The 15,942-nt window shown below is 44.5% G+C and overlaps 2 protein-coding genes across 2 annotated transcripts; one reads left to right on the top strand and one right to left on the bottom strand.

The window, feature by feature from the left end:
- The first annotated feature begins 470 nt into the window (after positions 1–470).
- Positions 471–1,195, top strand: LOC119325969 (alpha-amylase/trypsin inhibitor-like). Its single transcript, XM_037599687.1, has one exon. It carries the CDS (start codon positions 577–579, stop codon positions 1,039–1,041), a length of 465 nt encoding a protein of 154 aa, XP_037455584.1. The 5' UTR covers positions 471–576; the 3' UTR covers positions 1,042–1,195.
- An 8,659-nt stretch (positions 1,196–9,854) lies between these two features.
- LOC119325972 (protein YLS3-like) lies at positions 9,855–12,680 on the bottom strand. Its single transcript, XM_037599692.1, has 3 exons — positions 12,274–12,680; positions 10,871–10,954; positions 9,855–10,277 (listed from the first exon to the last, which is right to left on the bottom strand). Exons 1-3 carry the CDS (start codon positions 12,596–12,598, stop codon positions 10,132–10,134), a joined length of 555 nt encoding a protein of 184 aa, XP_037455589.1. The 5' UTR covers positions 12,599–12,680; the 3' UTR covers positions 9,855–10,131.
- Between the last annotated feature and the right edge of the window lie 3,262 nt (positions 12,681–15,942).

Raw genomic sequence — 15,942 nt, forward strand, 5'->3', positions numbered from 1 at the left:
GAAAATATGTTCCATATCAAAAAAAATCTTTCATAAAAATATGTACCACCGTCCGTTATAATACGTTCATCTATTCAAGGAAAAAAAATTCACATGACATTGGAAATGTTTCATATTGCACGAACAAATATGATAAACTCACTCGTGTTAACTATATTTCTGTGAAACAAAAGCATGACAATCAAAACAAAAATATAGACCGTAAACAAAAATTAGTTATTTCCTGGAAAATTTTAAAAATAACATTAGTGAGATATTGTATTGTTGAAACACATGCAGACTAGGACAAAAGAAAAAGGGGAATCGGAAGGGGAAAATGGGAAAAATGTTATCCAAAGAAAACAGAAAGTAAACTACATGTGTCGAAGGAAAACGGAGTTTGCGGGAGCGTTCCAAATTCAGTTGCAAGAACCTCCAAATAAACGCCAACAAGAAAGAAATGAGCATTACTTGCGCGCTTTGCACTCTTATCTCTTGCCTCTCTCAATCCATACATGTAGCTGCTTAGCTGCAGATCATGGACACTATCCTTGCCCATTAGGCCAAGAGATTGAATCAACGACCAATAAACTATCAATGGCATCCAACCATCGTCGCTTCCTCCTCTCCGGCGCCGTCTTGCTCTCGGTCCTCGCCGCCGCGGCCGCCCTGGAGAGCGTCGAGGACGAGTGCCAGCCAGGGGTGGCCTTCCCGCACAACGCGTTAGCCACCTGCCACACCTACGTGATCAAACGGGTCTGCCACCGCGGTCCCAGTCGGCCCATGCTGGTGAAGGAGCGGTGTTGCCGGGAGCTGGCGGCCGTCCCGGATTACTGCCGGTGCGAGGCGCTGCGCGTCCTCATGGATGGGGTGCGCGTGGAGGAGGGCCACGTGGTGGAGGGCCGCCTTGGTGACAGTCGTGACTGCCCGAGGGAGGCGCAGAGGGCGTTCGCCGCCACGCTGGTCACGGCGGCGGAATGCAACCTGCCGACCGTCTCGGGAGTCGGTAGTACATTTGGTGCTACCGGCAGATTGATGAAGATTGAATTGCCCAAGTACTGAAGCGAAGTACTCTACTGGCAGATGGAATACTGTATATAGAATAAAAGTACTCAAGTGAAAACAAAGCTTGTGAGCTGTATGCGTATGATCTATGGTGTGGACTGTTAAATTGTTGTCGGTTGATGAATAAAAAGGGTTGGAACAAATTAAATTGTGATCGGTTCATGTACATGCACTGCTGCGGAAAGTACAGATTTGATTGCCACATACCACTCCGAACCACGAGTCTGTGATTACTGATTAGCATATTGGATTCTCTAACTCGTCTAAGTAAGAATTATATAACCCTCATCAAACATCTGCAGCATCCGATATGAAGCATTCTACATTGCAGGCGCCGGTTATTACTTTTTCTGAAGACCAGCAGAGTGAGGGAAAGTGCGACACACCAGGAATCGAAATTGTTTTTTTTTTTTGAAAGATCCAGCGTAGCTGGCTTTTCATGTTGATCATAGCAGAGAGCAATGGGTAAACTGAAAATACATGAAGAAGATCGAAACGATCAAAGGATTAAATTGAAAAACATGGTTTGGAACCAGAGAAAAAAAACAAAACACTAGCTCAGCTCAGCCTATCCCTTCTGGTGGCAGCGTGAATGGGTGCATCAGGCATGTCGCTCCGGCCTGCCTCCATAGATCAATGCCTCGCCTGATGGCCTGCAAAAGTTCTCTCCCGGATGCCTCTTTGTTCCTGAAAGTGCAGTCGTTCCGGTGCCTCCAAATTTCCCAAGCTGCTAGCATCGTGAGGGACTTTATGCCCTTTCTGAACTCTGGTTTTGTGCCCTCCACAATGCTCATGATCCGATCGGTGCTGCTTTTGGTTTGGCCATCAGATTGCATACTCAATGCTTCACAGCCCGTCCAAAGTGAGAGGTTGTTCCAAATTGTGATGGTGAAAGGGCAGGACCAGAAGATGTGGTCAACCGTTTCGAGGTTTCTGAAACAAAACTGACAGAAGTATGCATTGATGATCTGTGGGTATGTGGAGGTAAGGTTCGCTTGGAATTGCGCCCGATAAGCCGAAGCAGCAGTGTAGCAGCCGATAAGGTTCGCTTGGAATCGAAATTGTGATCTCTTTGTTTAGAGCTAACTCCACTAACCACTACCCCATCCCCGCCCCTGGTGCATACAAACAATCTTTCCTCCTTTTATACGTACAGAAAATGCCCCCAATGTTTTCTGCGGGATTTTTCCTTCCCTTTTTTAGTTTCCTGTTTCTTTTCTTTTCTTAAATGCGTGAAATGTTTACAAATGGATGATTTCTTTTGTAATTCATGAACTTTTTATTTAAATCAATGAAGTTTTTTTTTAAATTCGATGAACTTTTTCCAAATTCGATGATTTTTTTCAAATTCAATGAATTTTTTTCAAATTTGATGAACTTTATTAGAAATCGATGAACTTTTTTCAAAATCCATGATTTTTTATAAAATCAGTGAACTTTTTTCAAATTGGATGAACCTTTTTTTAAATCCATGAACTTTTTTCAAATTCGACGATCACTTCTCAAAAATTGAAGAACTTTTTAAAAAATGATTATTATTTTTCAACTTTGTGAACCTTTTTTTAAAAGTGATGAATTTTTTCCAAATCGATGAACGTTTTTCAAATGCATGATCGTTTAGCTCGTGAACTCTTATTAAAATTCGCCAACTTACTCCAAATTTCATGAACTATTTTCAATAAACTTTTTTCAAAATTCATGAAATTTTTCAAATCGATGAACTTTTTTTCTGATTCTTGAAGTTTTCTCAAGTTCACGAACATTTTTCATTTCCGCAAACTTTTTCCAATTTCTACAAACCTTTTTTTTAAAATTCATGGTTGTTTTCACTAGTTTAAGGAATTTATTTTAATTTCATGTTTTGCTGTCATATAAATTATGTTGGGTATATAATAGTATATGTTAACTAAAGAAAGGGCCAAATAGTACTATTTCCTTAGAATGGACAAATAAATTAGTACGGTCTAGTGGTTGTTGGCTACACCCAACTGTTCCCATCTGTGTTATTCCCACTAATTGAAGTGAGGAATTAACCTGTTTATTTTTTTTATTTTTTTCTGTGTTTCAAAGCAGCTTACTAGGCCGCCCCACGAGGAGGGGTGCTTCAGGTTTTGCTTCAGGAGGAGTGCTTCAGGTGCCAGTTCCCCAAGTGGCGCTGAAGGCGCCACACAGGAGCTCCCCATTTCTCGCATTTGCCATTTCTGCTTCTGTGTTGGGCTGTTTGGGCTTTCTCTGTTTTCATTCATTTTTAGGCAGCTGTTTCATTTGGATTTTATGTATATTGGGCTGAGGTGTTTTTATTAGTTCCAGAGGTAGTGGCTCAGAACATATTACCATAAATATAGGACTTCGTTAACGCCCAGATGTTCGGAATTTAACGATGGAAAATCGAACGTTTTCGATGGCAATTTTAGCGACGCAAGGATGAAAAGTTTAGTTCGCAAGCATGGAAAAATCATGTGTAGTGTATTTTCTGCCAGGGAATTGCCGTGTGTGTCGACAAAACTTGTCATCCTCGCATCACTAAAATTGTCTAAAAAACGTTCAATTTGCCATGGTCAAATCCTGAACTTTTGGGACTTATCATTTCCATAAATATGAGAGAGAGAGAGAGAGAGAGAGAGAGAGAGGAGAGTAAGTAAGAGAGCGGTAATTTTCAGTAATGTGGGCTATATGGAGCAACAAAAATAAGTATACTCATTCAAACTAAAAAATACTTTACTTATGAGAAAATGTACCAGGTAATTCCTATTTGACGGTAGTTGCGTCAAACTGTCACCAAAAGACACAGGCCGAAGCGAGGGAACGAGTTAGATAGATGGCCCGGCCCAATTAGGTATAACACATCCGGTTTTAGAAACTTCTAGAAGGTTTTGATTTGGTCTTTTTTCCTGTTATATTAACGGTTTTACTTCGGTGTTTTTTGAATTTTCTTTTTTCCTTTCCTGTTGTTTTTTCAGTTTCGTTTTCTTTTCTACATATGTTTACAAAAATCAAAATTGTTCACATTTTTTATTAAATGTCAAAAAATTCAAAAAAAATATTTAGAATTTCAAACAATGTTAATGTTTTATAAAAACATCTTCAAAAATTCAAGAGTGATAGTTTTTCTGAAAAATGTTCTCAAACTTTCAAAAATGATTGCATTTTTCGGAAATGTTCTCAAAATTTAAAAAATGGTTTTGATTTTTTCATTATTTAAAAAATGTTAAAATTTCCAAAATGTTTGTAATTTTCAAAAATATTCACATTCTTACAAAATATTCAAAAAATCAGATTTACTTTTGAACCTTTTCCAAAAATGGTCTAAAAATTTCAAAAAATGTCCGCCTTCCAAAAAAATATTTTACAAATAAATTGTTTCATGTGATTTTGAAGAAAAGGGAGAGAAAACCCATGGAAAACGTAAAACCCACTAGGAAAAATCACTATGGTGTCCAAGCCGCAATAATACTCAGTCTACCTAATCGCTGGACTCGACCTTGTCACTGCATAAGGAGCGCTGAATGGGCCAGCGTGCTCGCTCGCTACTCGTCCATTTGACGCAGTTAGTATCAAATAGAAGGTCCAATTCAAGCCAATTTTTTTCTTCAAAAAAGAGGTTTAAACCTTCGGCCTCTGCATCAATCAATGCATTCAATCATCTTTATTAATTATTCAACAAAGGTTTGACATGAACATACATAAAGCCACCCTAAACCACCACTCGCACCTATAAACTCAATAATATGGAGTGCTTTCACTCCCCATATCTAAAACCGGTGTCGTCGCCGATCCATCCAAATAATGTATCGGAATCTACAGCCGGTGCAGCTAACCTAAAGCATACACCACATGCACATGTTTTAGAAGTCGCCATCATCATCGAAACGATGACTCATCTTCAAGAGATTTACATCATCCTTACTTGTCTGGCCATCCATCGTCGTCGCCACGGCGCCCAACGACACCATCTCCCTACGCGCCAACAACTGAGCATGTCGCAGTCGCCGCCGGTACACCGCAGCATCATGCCGCCAAGTACCACTATCCGACATAGCTTGAAGTCTCTAGAAGATCTGTCGTGTGTAGCACCTGCCGAAAAGGCATGACATAGCGTAGGACCTATCGCCCAAGCATGACTTGACATATCCACTAAAGCTCCGTGCAAGACGAAGCCGCTCCACCTCCTGCTTCTATCTTCCAACACCGCTCCACAAACGATGCTGAGACACGACACCACAACGCCGCCATTGTCCGATCTGGAAAACCAGATCCTAGAATCTCCCCCGGAGCAGCACGAGTGGGTCGACAGTAGTTACACGACGATGCCTTCATCAAGGTAATGGCGCAGAATGCCGCCATCGCCCGCCGTCGGCTCAGTTTTCACTGGCAACTATGTCTCCTCGACTCGCAACCAGGACAAGATGACAGATCTCGAGATCCGACCACCCGCATCAGGTCGACCACCTCTGACGGAGGAGATGACCACCACCGCCAAGCCCAGGGTCGCCGCCCCGGGCACCCATGTGACGCAGATCAAGACCAGGAGCGCCACCGTGATCCGAAGCCGAACCGGAGGTTGAGCAACTATAGCATCTTCTACAATTGACTCATAGGAATCATCGCAATAAAGGATGTCTTCCATCATGGGATTCCATAATGAATAATTGGGAGGATCAAGTCTTATCAAGCCACTTATCATAATGCGTTCTTCCATAGCCATTGTGAGCAAAACTTGCAGCAACAATCAACAAACCGGGATTGACAAACCTCTGGAGCAACCAAAGCTCTGACAACACTCCATTGGAAATTAGCATACACTTGATGATGATCTCATAAACTGCAGCAAACTAAACTAACTTCAGCACCACCTCTACGCACTAATTCACAAATCATTTCTCTGACACACAGAAGGAAACATACACATCAACATATATGGAGTAAGTTTGGTCACCCGAAACTTAGGACGAAACTTAACACTTCTTTTGAATTTCTCTAGCATGACACTACACATCAGACATCCATACTCAGATGTGTTTGGTGCTAGGTGAACCACATAGAACAACAACACACTAATTTTAGGTAAAAAAAACTCCGAGTTGGGGTAAAAACCACTAGCGGATCAACAATTTCTTCTCCGTGTAGCACCGGAGGCTCTCGTACATCAAGATTTCGCTATCTTGGATGATAACAACAAGATTTGTGGCTCGGGAGCTAGGGATTGAAACAATCTCATCAAATATGGTAGAATCACATATTGAAGGAGACATGGTAGTGTATCTGGACTTCACAACCTTGGAAACAAGATCACATTGCTTCGTGGCAAGCTCTTACTTCAATCTCCCTCTCTTTCCCTTTCTCTCTTGGTGTTCTCTTCTTCTTCTCCAATGGAGACTATCCTGATTTTCGTCACCCTTGGTGGTAGTTACTAGATAGGAGGCTTAACCTCTCCCTTTTCCCTTGTGCAAAACCAAAATGACCCTATGTCACAACCCTAATGCGTAGTGAGTTTTAACATAGCTTTTAGGCCACCTAAAGGCTTCTATCCCACACTAGAAGGATATCCCAACACACTAAACAATGCAAAATGGGATCGATGGCATATGATGCACCATCGAATATAGTTTTTATGCGTCACTGATATGTGGAGAGGAGGGGAATTATAGGTGCATAACATAAGCCTGAGTTACTGGAAGTATCTAAAACTTCCTCCTTACTTTTTGCTCCACATCAATCACGTGTTATAGATACTTATGAGCTTTCTCCGCCCTGCTATGGACACTTCTCTTTGGTAGGAGCTTCTTCAGAAATATCTTAAACTTTGCTGCCTCACGGAAATAGTTGTGGATAAAAGCCTATGAAATTACAGTCATGTTCTTTTCGACTTATGTCCCCTTAGCTTTTCTCGAGTTTTTTATGAAAAGTTTATAATGCTCCTGGATTGTAACTGTGTGATGTTTAACTTATGCACGTGATTGATCAGGCAAGTAGGCACCTTAGGCCAACTCTAGCTGATCCCCTATCTGGCTTAGAGGAGTAAAATTTTGGTTTTTACTCCTCTATGCCGCACCTAGCTGAACTCCTAAAATATACAAGGGAGTATATTTTTTACTCCCCCACCGAAAATTCCATCCAAGCCGCCTAAGTATACTCGACCTTCCGCGGTCGAGTAAAAGTTGTGTGCCTCTTTCACCCGCCCCTCGTGGCTCTATCCTTCCCACCGCTGCCTCCTCATGCGCTGTCGTCGCCGCCGATGACCGACCCCATCGCCGGAATGGACAAGCAAGACCCTTCCGCTACCCCGCCGGCCATCGCCGCTGGCTTGGCGCCGCCAAAAACCACCCCCATGCCACTCGCGCCGAAAATATGTTGGGGATGAAAAAGCTCCACCTGCCACAAGCAGGCTCCAACCGCGACAAAGGCCGCCTAGGTGGAGATTGCCTCTCACTCGTGGGGAGATCTTGACCAAAAGGGAAGGCTCTCTTTGAAATGGTGGTGGTGGTGGTGGCCGAGGGGAAGGTGGGGTGGTGGTGATGGCGGCGGCCGAGAGGATGGTGGTGTTGGTGATAGCGGCCAAGAGGATGGTGGCGGTGATGGTGGCCGAGAGGATGGTGGTTGTGGCGGCGGTGATGATGATGGCCGAGAGGATGGTGATGGCGGCGATGATGGTGGCCGAGAGGATGGTGATGGTGATGGCGGTGATGATTTCTTCGGCGAGGACTTTATTTGAGTTTGTGCATGTCATTTGTTGGCTCGATCCACAACATACACATGTTATGTTTGTGATGATTTTGGATTAAAGTTTTTGTTTGAAGTGATGCCTTTTGGATGAATTACGCATGTTTTAATTTGAAAATCACGATGATGAAACTATATGCTTGTTAACAATTATGATATGCATGTTTTAATTTGAATGTTTTTATGATATACATTATGAAGTGTTTGAAGTTCATGCGGGGACACAAAACTTATGCAAAAATAAAAAAATTACTCCACTAAGTTTAGGGGATAGGCTAGGTGCGACCACCTTTATAGAGAAGCAAAAGTTTGCTCCACTAACTTTACTCGAGCGGGTAGATCACCAGGAAACAGAGGTTCTACTCGGTAAAGCACGGACCCTCCCGACCCCCGCGTCCCTCCTCGAGGCGACATGGGGGGAACCCCTGACTCGCCGCCGGCAGCCACCCCACATCCCTTCCCTCCCCCTCGCCGCTGTCGTGCGCCGCTGCCGGGCAAAGCCCCGGCAGGGCAGGTGGCGGCGGGGCCTCTCCTCGGTGCGGCCCCCCACTCCATGGCCATGGCGCGATGCTCAGTCGACGGTGGCGTTTGGCGGCGTGGTGCTGCGAAGGCCCAGCGGCGGCTCGGCGCAGTGGCTGTGGGGGTGGTGTGCGCCCCGTCCGGCGGTGCTGCCTGCGGTTGCGATGGCCTGAGGGCTCGGTCCCGTCCCGGTCCCGCCCTTTTTGGTTCTGGATCTGGATCTGGACGACCGGGGCTCGGGCGTTGCTGCCGGCAGGCGTGGTGACGCCGGGCCTCCATGGCTGTTGGGCACGGTGGTGGTGCTGGCGGTTGCGATGGGGGCTCAGTGTGGTGGTGGTCGTCGGCGGAGCACAGACAGGAGGCATGGAGATGAGGCGGTCTTGGTGGGGACTGCAGCGATATGGTGAGGCGGACTGGAGGCGGTTGCGCGTACCGGAAGCAGCGGCGTGAACCACCGTCCAGGTTGATGGCGGCGCTGTGAGGGCTCGGCTAGGATGGAGTTCCTGGCGAGCAGCGGGCGTCCGGGCCACCTCTGGGTTGTGTGGTGAGCGGCGGTGCTCTCTCGGTGGTGCGGACATGGGATGGCTAGGTGTTGGGTCGTCGCCAAGGCTGTCACTTGGAGTAGGTGATAGCCTCCGTTGGCGGTCTGATCCTTGCCGGGAGGTGTGGTGGCTGTGGTTCCTCAAAAGGTGTTTGGTGGGCGGCGTTTCTCCCTGTCGTGCGGTCTGTCGGTAGTCCTCAGCCTTGCAGTTACGACGGCGACGTGCCATGGTGGCGGCGGTGCGAAGCTTCTTGGACGGTGCTACCCAACTCATTCGAGGTGTGGAGATGTGCGATGATCGGATAAAAATCTTGCATGGCTTTTGCCGGGCCGGCGGCGATGGCGCTCGTGGGTGTCATCCCCTTCCTTGGAGGCGTCGCCGAGGTGCATTCGTCATTTCCCTCGTTGTGTGGAGTTGGTTGTTGTCTCTAGGCGAAAGCCTCGATTCGATCGGATTGGCATGATGGCGGCGTCTCCGACGTCGTTACTCTGTTGAGAGCATCATGTTTGGAGACATGGCTTGGTTCCTCGTTGCTCTCCTCCGGTGTTCATCGTGGTCCTATTTTGATCCTCGGCGGCGCTATGTACGGCCATCGCCGGTGCGTCCAAGACGATGTCTTCCTTGGATCTGATCAAGTCCTGCCATTTCACTTGCCACCTTCTCTTAGGCATTCGGGGTGAATGGTGCGTCGACAAGCAAAGTTCGGTGGAAGTGGTTGGCCTTTGGAGGTGCTCGGCGTTGGTCGAGACGCGATGTCGTGATCTGTTAGGACATGCGTGTTTGCTTTGTAATTTTTGTTTGGTCGTTGGTGGCTGTCCGTGGACATGCCTGGTGGTGTTTGTGCTACGCTCGTTGTTCGCAGCGAGTGATAGTCTTCTTGTACTTGCAATTATGCCTTCTATAAAGCTATGGTACGCCTAGGCGTACTCTCGAAAAAAAAAACTTTACTCGAGCAGATCATCCTCTATTTTTTTTGTTAGGGATCTGTTAGAGTTGGCCTTAGAAATGGCGGCACGATAGATTGATCGGTGACATGAAGTATATGGATCCCTTTTGAGGGAATTTTATTACTTGACATGATATGTCTGTTACAAATGACCAGGCAGACATAACCCGGAAAGAAATCCCAGTCGTCAACATGTATGTAGTAGAGACCCTTTTCGTTGCATATCGGTTCAGTTTTTCACACGCAAATTAAGAGATAACACACACAAACTCAGGCGCACGCATGCTCCATGCTTGCACTCATCAAGCACTCTCGGTCCATGTACACAATAATGATGACCTGCAGCTTCCGTTTCTGTATTTAGCGCACAAGGAGCAAGAAAGGCACGGCGAAGAAGAGGAGCGGCGCTGCGCGTGCGGCCACACCAACTCTGCCCACTCCCAACCACCTCATCCTCGCCGCCGCGTTCTTCTGTGCGCCCGTGCTCGGCGCACTCGACGCGCCACCTGGAGATCACATCACATCACATCAACCACGTTATTTAGCTCCGAATTCCAAAGAGCAAACCGTCATCACTACTGGTTGAAAATCTTTAGAAGACTATTATACTAGTAGTGTGTTATGCCGATCTTTAATTAGTTGATGCAACAGGTTTATGCCGTGTAGTGATATGTCTTCCATATTTTTGGAGGCATGCTAGATTGCTATTACTACTAGCTAACGTCACATGACACTCCTACTTCAGCACTGTTGGGCTGGTTCTAGCACATAAATGTCGCACGTCGCGTCAGGCTCCAACGCCGAGCTGCACTGCTGTCCAGTAGCGGTCCTACAGTTTCTTTTGGCTTTCGTCAAATTAATTGTAATTAGATTGTTGGCGATGCTAATCTGCATCAATCACTTCACAATTAATAAGTCTCAGCTGATCGACTCGACTGAACGGGTGCATGCACATCATCAATTATGCGTCTGCACTATACAACTCCCTTCTTCAGCGGGAACAATTGTCCGTTTTCTTTTGCTTTTTTTATTTAATGAACCATTACATAACTAGTAAATCATTGTAAAGCAATCAATTGATAGGAGGAGAATAACTCACTTGGGCTGCTCTGGGCTGCCTGCTGCTTGGCAAACTGCTCGAAGACCTCCGCGTCCTTGGAATTGGGCGGCAGGTTCAGTAGCCCTGTAAACGAAACGTTGAATCCACAACAAGAGCACACTTTGTTAATTAGTACCAGCAAACAAAATGAGCTTACATCTTTCCCGCAGTGCTATAAATCCTACTCCTAGTCCTAGTAGTAAAGGTTATCATGTGATAATGTAATTCATCCATGTCATGTATGAACAATGACCACATGTCAACGACTGCAACGCTCGTACCTACCGCGTTTAACCGGTGATCATGGCCAAGGTACTTCCTCCATCCGGAAATACTTGTCACACGAATGGATATAAATAGATGCATCTAAAACTAAAATAGTCTTAGATACATTCATTCCTACAAGTATTTCCGGACGGAGGGAGTACTAAACAACTTCTCTTCTTCTTGCGGGGTTACAAATAGCGACACATGCATCTCAACTATACTCACAATATTGGTATCTCGTAAAGACAGGATATTCTTTCTATGGGAAACGACGTTTCCGTCAATAGTGAGACGTCTGTGATGCGTCAATTTCAAGACTCGTTAGCTCATTCTCTTGAAGATGCTTATAAAGACAATGGTACATGCATGTATGTTCATCAGGATGAGTATATGTACTACTTCCTCCGTCCCAAAAAAAGTGACTCAAAAAGACTCAACTTTATACTAAAGTTGAAAGACTCAACTTTATACTAAAGTTGAGTCACTTATTTTGAGACGGAGGGAGTATGTGTTTATTAGTGTACGCATTGTTTTTCCTTAAGCTACACAATACCCGTCGTTAGTGAGGGGTGTGGCAACAGCATTCATGGCCCGCATAGGGAAATGCTGATAGGCCGCTAATTTGGACGCTCCCGGTGGTGGGCGAGATATTTTCCTCCTCTTCCCGTGTAACCACTGGTGGAGCGTCGGCGTGACCATCCCGGGCTCTGGCGCCACCCTTCGGTGAGAAATCCGGCATCGTCCTCGTGCTAATCTCTCTTCTAATTCCCCGGCTTCGCTAATCATCATGGTTATATCTTGTTTGTGATCCCATTTGGTCCCCGCTTGATTTGCTTCACGCTCCGCCACTGCGTGTAACCCCCATGTTCTGACACGTTGCTACCAGCATATCGTGGTCGAGCGTACAAATTACGGGCCTAAAAGCATATCTCTTATGTGGGTGCTGCTTTAAGCGGTGGTGGCGTTAGAAACTGAAGCACATCATCATGATCCCACTAACATCAACCAAATGCATCTACTCCGTATGAACATGAATGCAGTTGTTAGTTCTCTTGCCATATGATGCGATGATACATATCGTTCCAGATTCTTCTACAGTAGAAATAGTGCTCAAGCTTCGAGGACGGAGAACGTACTTGGGCAGTCGGAGATGTTCGCGGGCGCGCTGCAGGCGGCGGGGAGGCCGAGCGCCCTCGTGACGTTGAGCTTCAAGTCCAGGCCGGGATCGTCGCGGTCCTTGACGAGCACGCACAGGCACTTGGGGCTGGTCTGCAGCACCGTCTTCAGCCCCCCGCAACAATCCGGCGTCGGCGCCTGCCCCTGCCCCTGCACGAACGTCAGGCACGTCGCCAGCGCCACCAGCTTGTCTGAGCACTCCGCCCGGTCCGCCGCGACGTCCGCCCCCGCCGCCGCTACGGCCACGGCCACCACGGCCGCGGCAAGAAAGACTCTCGAACCCATATGGAAGCTTAGCTGCGAGGTACTAGAAACCAGGGTTGACGGTGCTCGCAGTCGCAGGGCTTGGAGGGGAGACGGTGGTTAAATAGGGGCCGGGCGCGTACGAACCAGCGAGTGCGCAATGGTGCGTTGCGGCTGTGGCGTGGTGTAGTGGTTTGGCCGGGTCGGCAAGCGTGCGGGACAGCAAGAGGTGGCCTAGGGCTTCCGCTTAATCTCCGGCCTAATCCTCTAGTCCTCTACTAATCTTGCTTTGAATTTCTCGGGAAAAGAAAAAGGGTGCACACCGGTAAACTGGCTCATGTGCGTACCGGTGGTCTGTCCTCCCGATGGATCGCACGGAAGAGATGGAAATGAGCATGCTCGTACAAACAAGCCAGTAGAGGCACGACCGAGGCGCATAAAGAGCATCTACAGCGGCAAAGTCATTTTGCGCCGTTGGGTCACGTACCAGTAGATACGAGGCCGTATACTTTTTTCTGAGATTCGTGAAATGGTATGGCCCATCTAGATATATAGCACAAATGTATTTTTTGTATCTTTATTTTTAGTCAAATCAGTAGCAGCATAATGGACCCCAAAGTACACCTTTTGTCAGGGACGGTATGCATGCAAGACTCTCCTCTCATTCTACGCGCCGAACAAATTCATGGACTTTATTTCCTCTTAAACAATTTAAATCAATTATAGAACTATAGACTCGTTTTTGTAACTTTTATTGGACTCTTGGCGTCAAGAACTTTAAAACTAGACCAATCTTGGATATATTTCAAACACATTTAATTTTCGACGTTTCACATTTCATATGTGAAATAAACCCATTTCACTAGAAAAATCGTAACCGATTTCACTAGAAATATGTGAATAACGTTTTTCACATAATAAACGTATTAAACCAAAATATGAAACTCAAATGTCAACTTGTGAAACTAATTATTTGGAAGTATGTAACATTTTTATTTCAAAAGAGTAAAATAAGCTATTTCATAAATGTGCAATTGAAATAGATGTGATTTTTGTGAAAGAAGCTAGTGAAAAGTAAAATGCCCCTACTGAAAGTGAAACTAAAATCTCAACTTGTGAAATTGAAAATTATGAAACGTGTAACGATTTACTTCAAAAGAGCGAAATATGCTTTTTCAATATTGTGAAATTGAAATAGGAGTAATTTTTGTGAAACAAGCTAGTGCAAAGTGAAATGTAGGTTTTGAAAGTGAAAAAAAATGAAAAATTGAATGTCAACTTGTGCAATTAAAAAAATTGAAATGTGTAACGGTCTATTTTAAAAGAGCGAAATATGCTTTTTCAAATTGTGAAATTGCAATAGGTGTAATTTTTATGAAACAAGCTAGTGAAAAGTGAGATGTAGTTCTGAAAGTGAAAAAAATGTGAAACTAAATGTCAACTTGTGAAATTGAAAATTTTGAAATGTGTAATGGTTTATTTTAAAAGAGATAAATATGCTTCTGCAATAATGTGAAATTGAAATAGATGTGATTTTTGGGAAAACAAACCAGTGAAAAGTGAAATCTAGGTTCTGAAAGTAAAAAAGCAATATGAAACTGAATATTTCGAAATGTTTAACACTTTTTAAAGAGTGAAATATGTTATTTGAAAATTGTGGAACTGAAATATTATATGATGTTTATGAAATGCGGCTTTTAAAAATGACAATAATATGAAACTAAAATGTCATCTTGTGAAACTGATTAGTTGGAAATGTGTAACCGTTTATTTCAAATGAGTGAAACATGTTATTTCGTAAATATGAAATTGAAATAGATGTGATTTTTGTGAAACAAGCCAGTAAAAAGTGAAATGTGGGTTCTGAAAAATGGAAATAATATGTAACTGAAATGTTAACTTATGAAAATAATTATTTAAAAATGTGTAATAGTTTATTTCAAAAGAGAGAATTATGTTATTCCAAAAATGTGGAATTGAGATAGATATCAGTTTTGTGAAACAAGCTTATGAAAAGTGAAATGTGGGTTCTGAAAATGAAAACAATATGAAACCAACATGTCATCTTACGAAACTGATTTGTTTTTAAATGTGTAACAATTTATTCGAGAAGAGTGAAATATTTTTTACAAAAATGTGATATTGAAATAGATATGATTTATGTGAAATATGTTTCATGAATTTTAAACCGATTTAAAATGTATCCAAAATCGGTCATGTTTTAAAGGTCTTTGCAACAGGACTTCAAATATATAAAAAGTTTTGGAATCGGAATTTTGGTTTATGAGATATGAATGATTTAAGTTACTAAAGGTGAAATAAATGGATGAATTAGTTTGGAAGAGAGAAGAGAGAGAATGGCAGCACATGCATGTAAACGTTGTACCATCTAATTAAAAGCTGACTTTGATGGGACCTCGCGTAACGTATTGACATGTTTGATAGTTGTGTATTCTCAAAGCAAAATGACTAGCTTTTTATATTGCACAGTGTTGCACTAATCTTTAGACAGGACGGACGGATAGCGATCTGCCCCTAGGTGTCGGAACCGCTCAATTTTACTTTTTGCATCTACAACAGCGAGCTCCAAACCCACCTCAAACTCCCACGCGGATGACCTGGTCAATGACCGATAAAAAATCGACACAGACGAGCGTATTAAACGGGCCTCAAACGTCTGGGCTCACCGGCACCCCTCATATCCAACCCAAATGAGGGGCAGATATAGGGATGCCCGGGCACGTCCGGCACGTCAGACCCGACAGGGCTACCCCATCACAAATTACACCAAATCCACCCCCTCGACCTGTCGGTTTCATTTCCTCTCCTCTCATCTTCCTCCTCCGTGTCGGACGTCTCACAGCTCTGACGCCACCCTTGCTCCGCACCCGTTTCGAGCCTCTACGCCGCTAGAACCAGCACGTAAGTCCTCTCCTGTGCTCGCCGCCATGGACATTGTCGCTTGCCCGGATGCCACCGCGGTACGTTCGGCAACTCTAGGGCTACCCCTTGCGCTCTATGTGTTCGATTGAATGTCCAACTCGGTTTTCGTGATTTATTTGTAGGGAAAGCCATGAATTCCAATGCTTTGTCGGACAAGGAGTATGGACCAACGGGGCTTGATAAAATGATTAAAGATGAGTTCTTTGATTCGTTGGATTCGGACGAAGAAGTGGACATGATCATGCCCATGAGAATGCGAGAGGAAATGGACCCGCGGGTGGAGCATATTCTGAACATCAAGGACTCAATCAAAGGAAGAAAAGTGATCAATCAAGATAGGGTCTCTGGAGCATGGCTACTGCATAAGGACTACTTTGCTCTAGACCCAACTTTTCTAGATGATCCATGGTTTCGTTGCCGTTTTGATATGTGGCAACCTTTGT

The sequence above is a fragment of the Triticum dicoccoides genome, chromosome 6B, assembly GCF_002162155.2.
Source record: "Triticum dicoccoides isolate Atlit2015 ecotype Zavitan chromosome 6B, WEW_v2.0, whole genome shotgun sequence".
NCBI lineage: Eukaryota > Viridiplantae > Streptophyta > Magnoliopsida > Poales > Poaceae > Triticum > Triticum dicoccoides.

Excerpts from the sequence above, each read along its gene's own strand:
- LOC119325972 (XM_037599692.1), bottom strand. The coding sequence starts at position 12,598 with ATGGGTTCGAGAGTCTTTCTTGCCGCGGCCGTGGTGGCCGTGGCCGTA. Across the intron at positions 10,955-12,273 it reads GAACATCTCCGACTGCCCAA|GGCTACTGAACCTGCCGCCC; the intron begins GTACGTTCTCCG and ends TTTCGTTTACAG. Across the intron at positions 10,278-10,870 it reads GGCAGCCCAGAGCAGCCCAA|GTGGCGCGTCGAGTGCGCCG; the intron begins GTGAGTTATTCT and ends TGTGATCTCCAG.
- LOC119325969 (XM_037599687.1), top strand. The coding sequence starts at position 577 with ATGGCATCCAACCATCGTCGCTTCCTCCTCTCCGGCGCCGTCTTGCTC.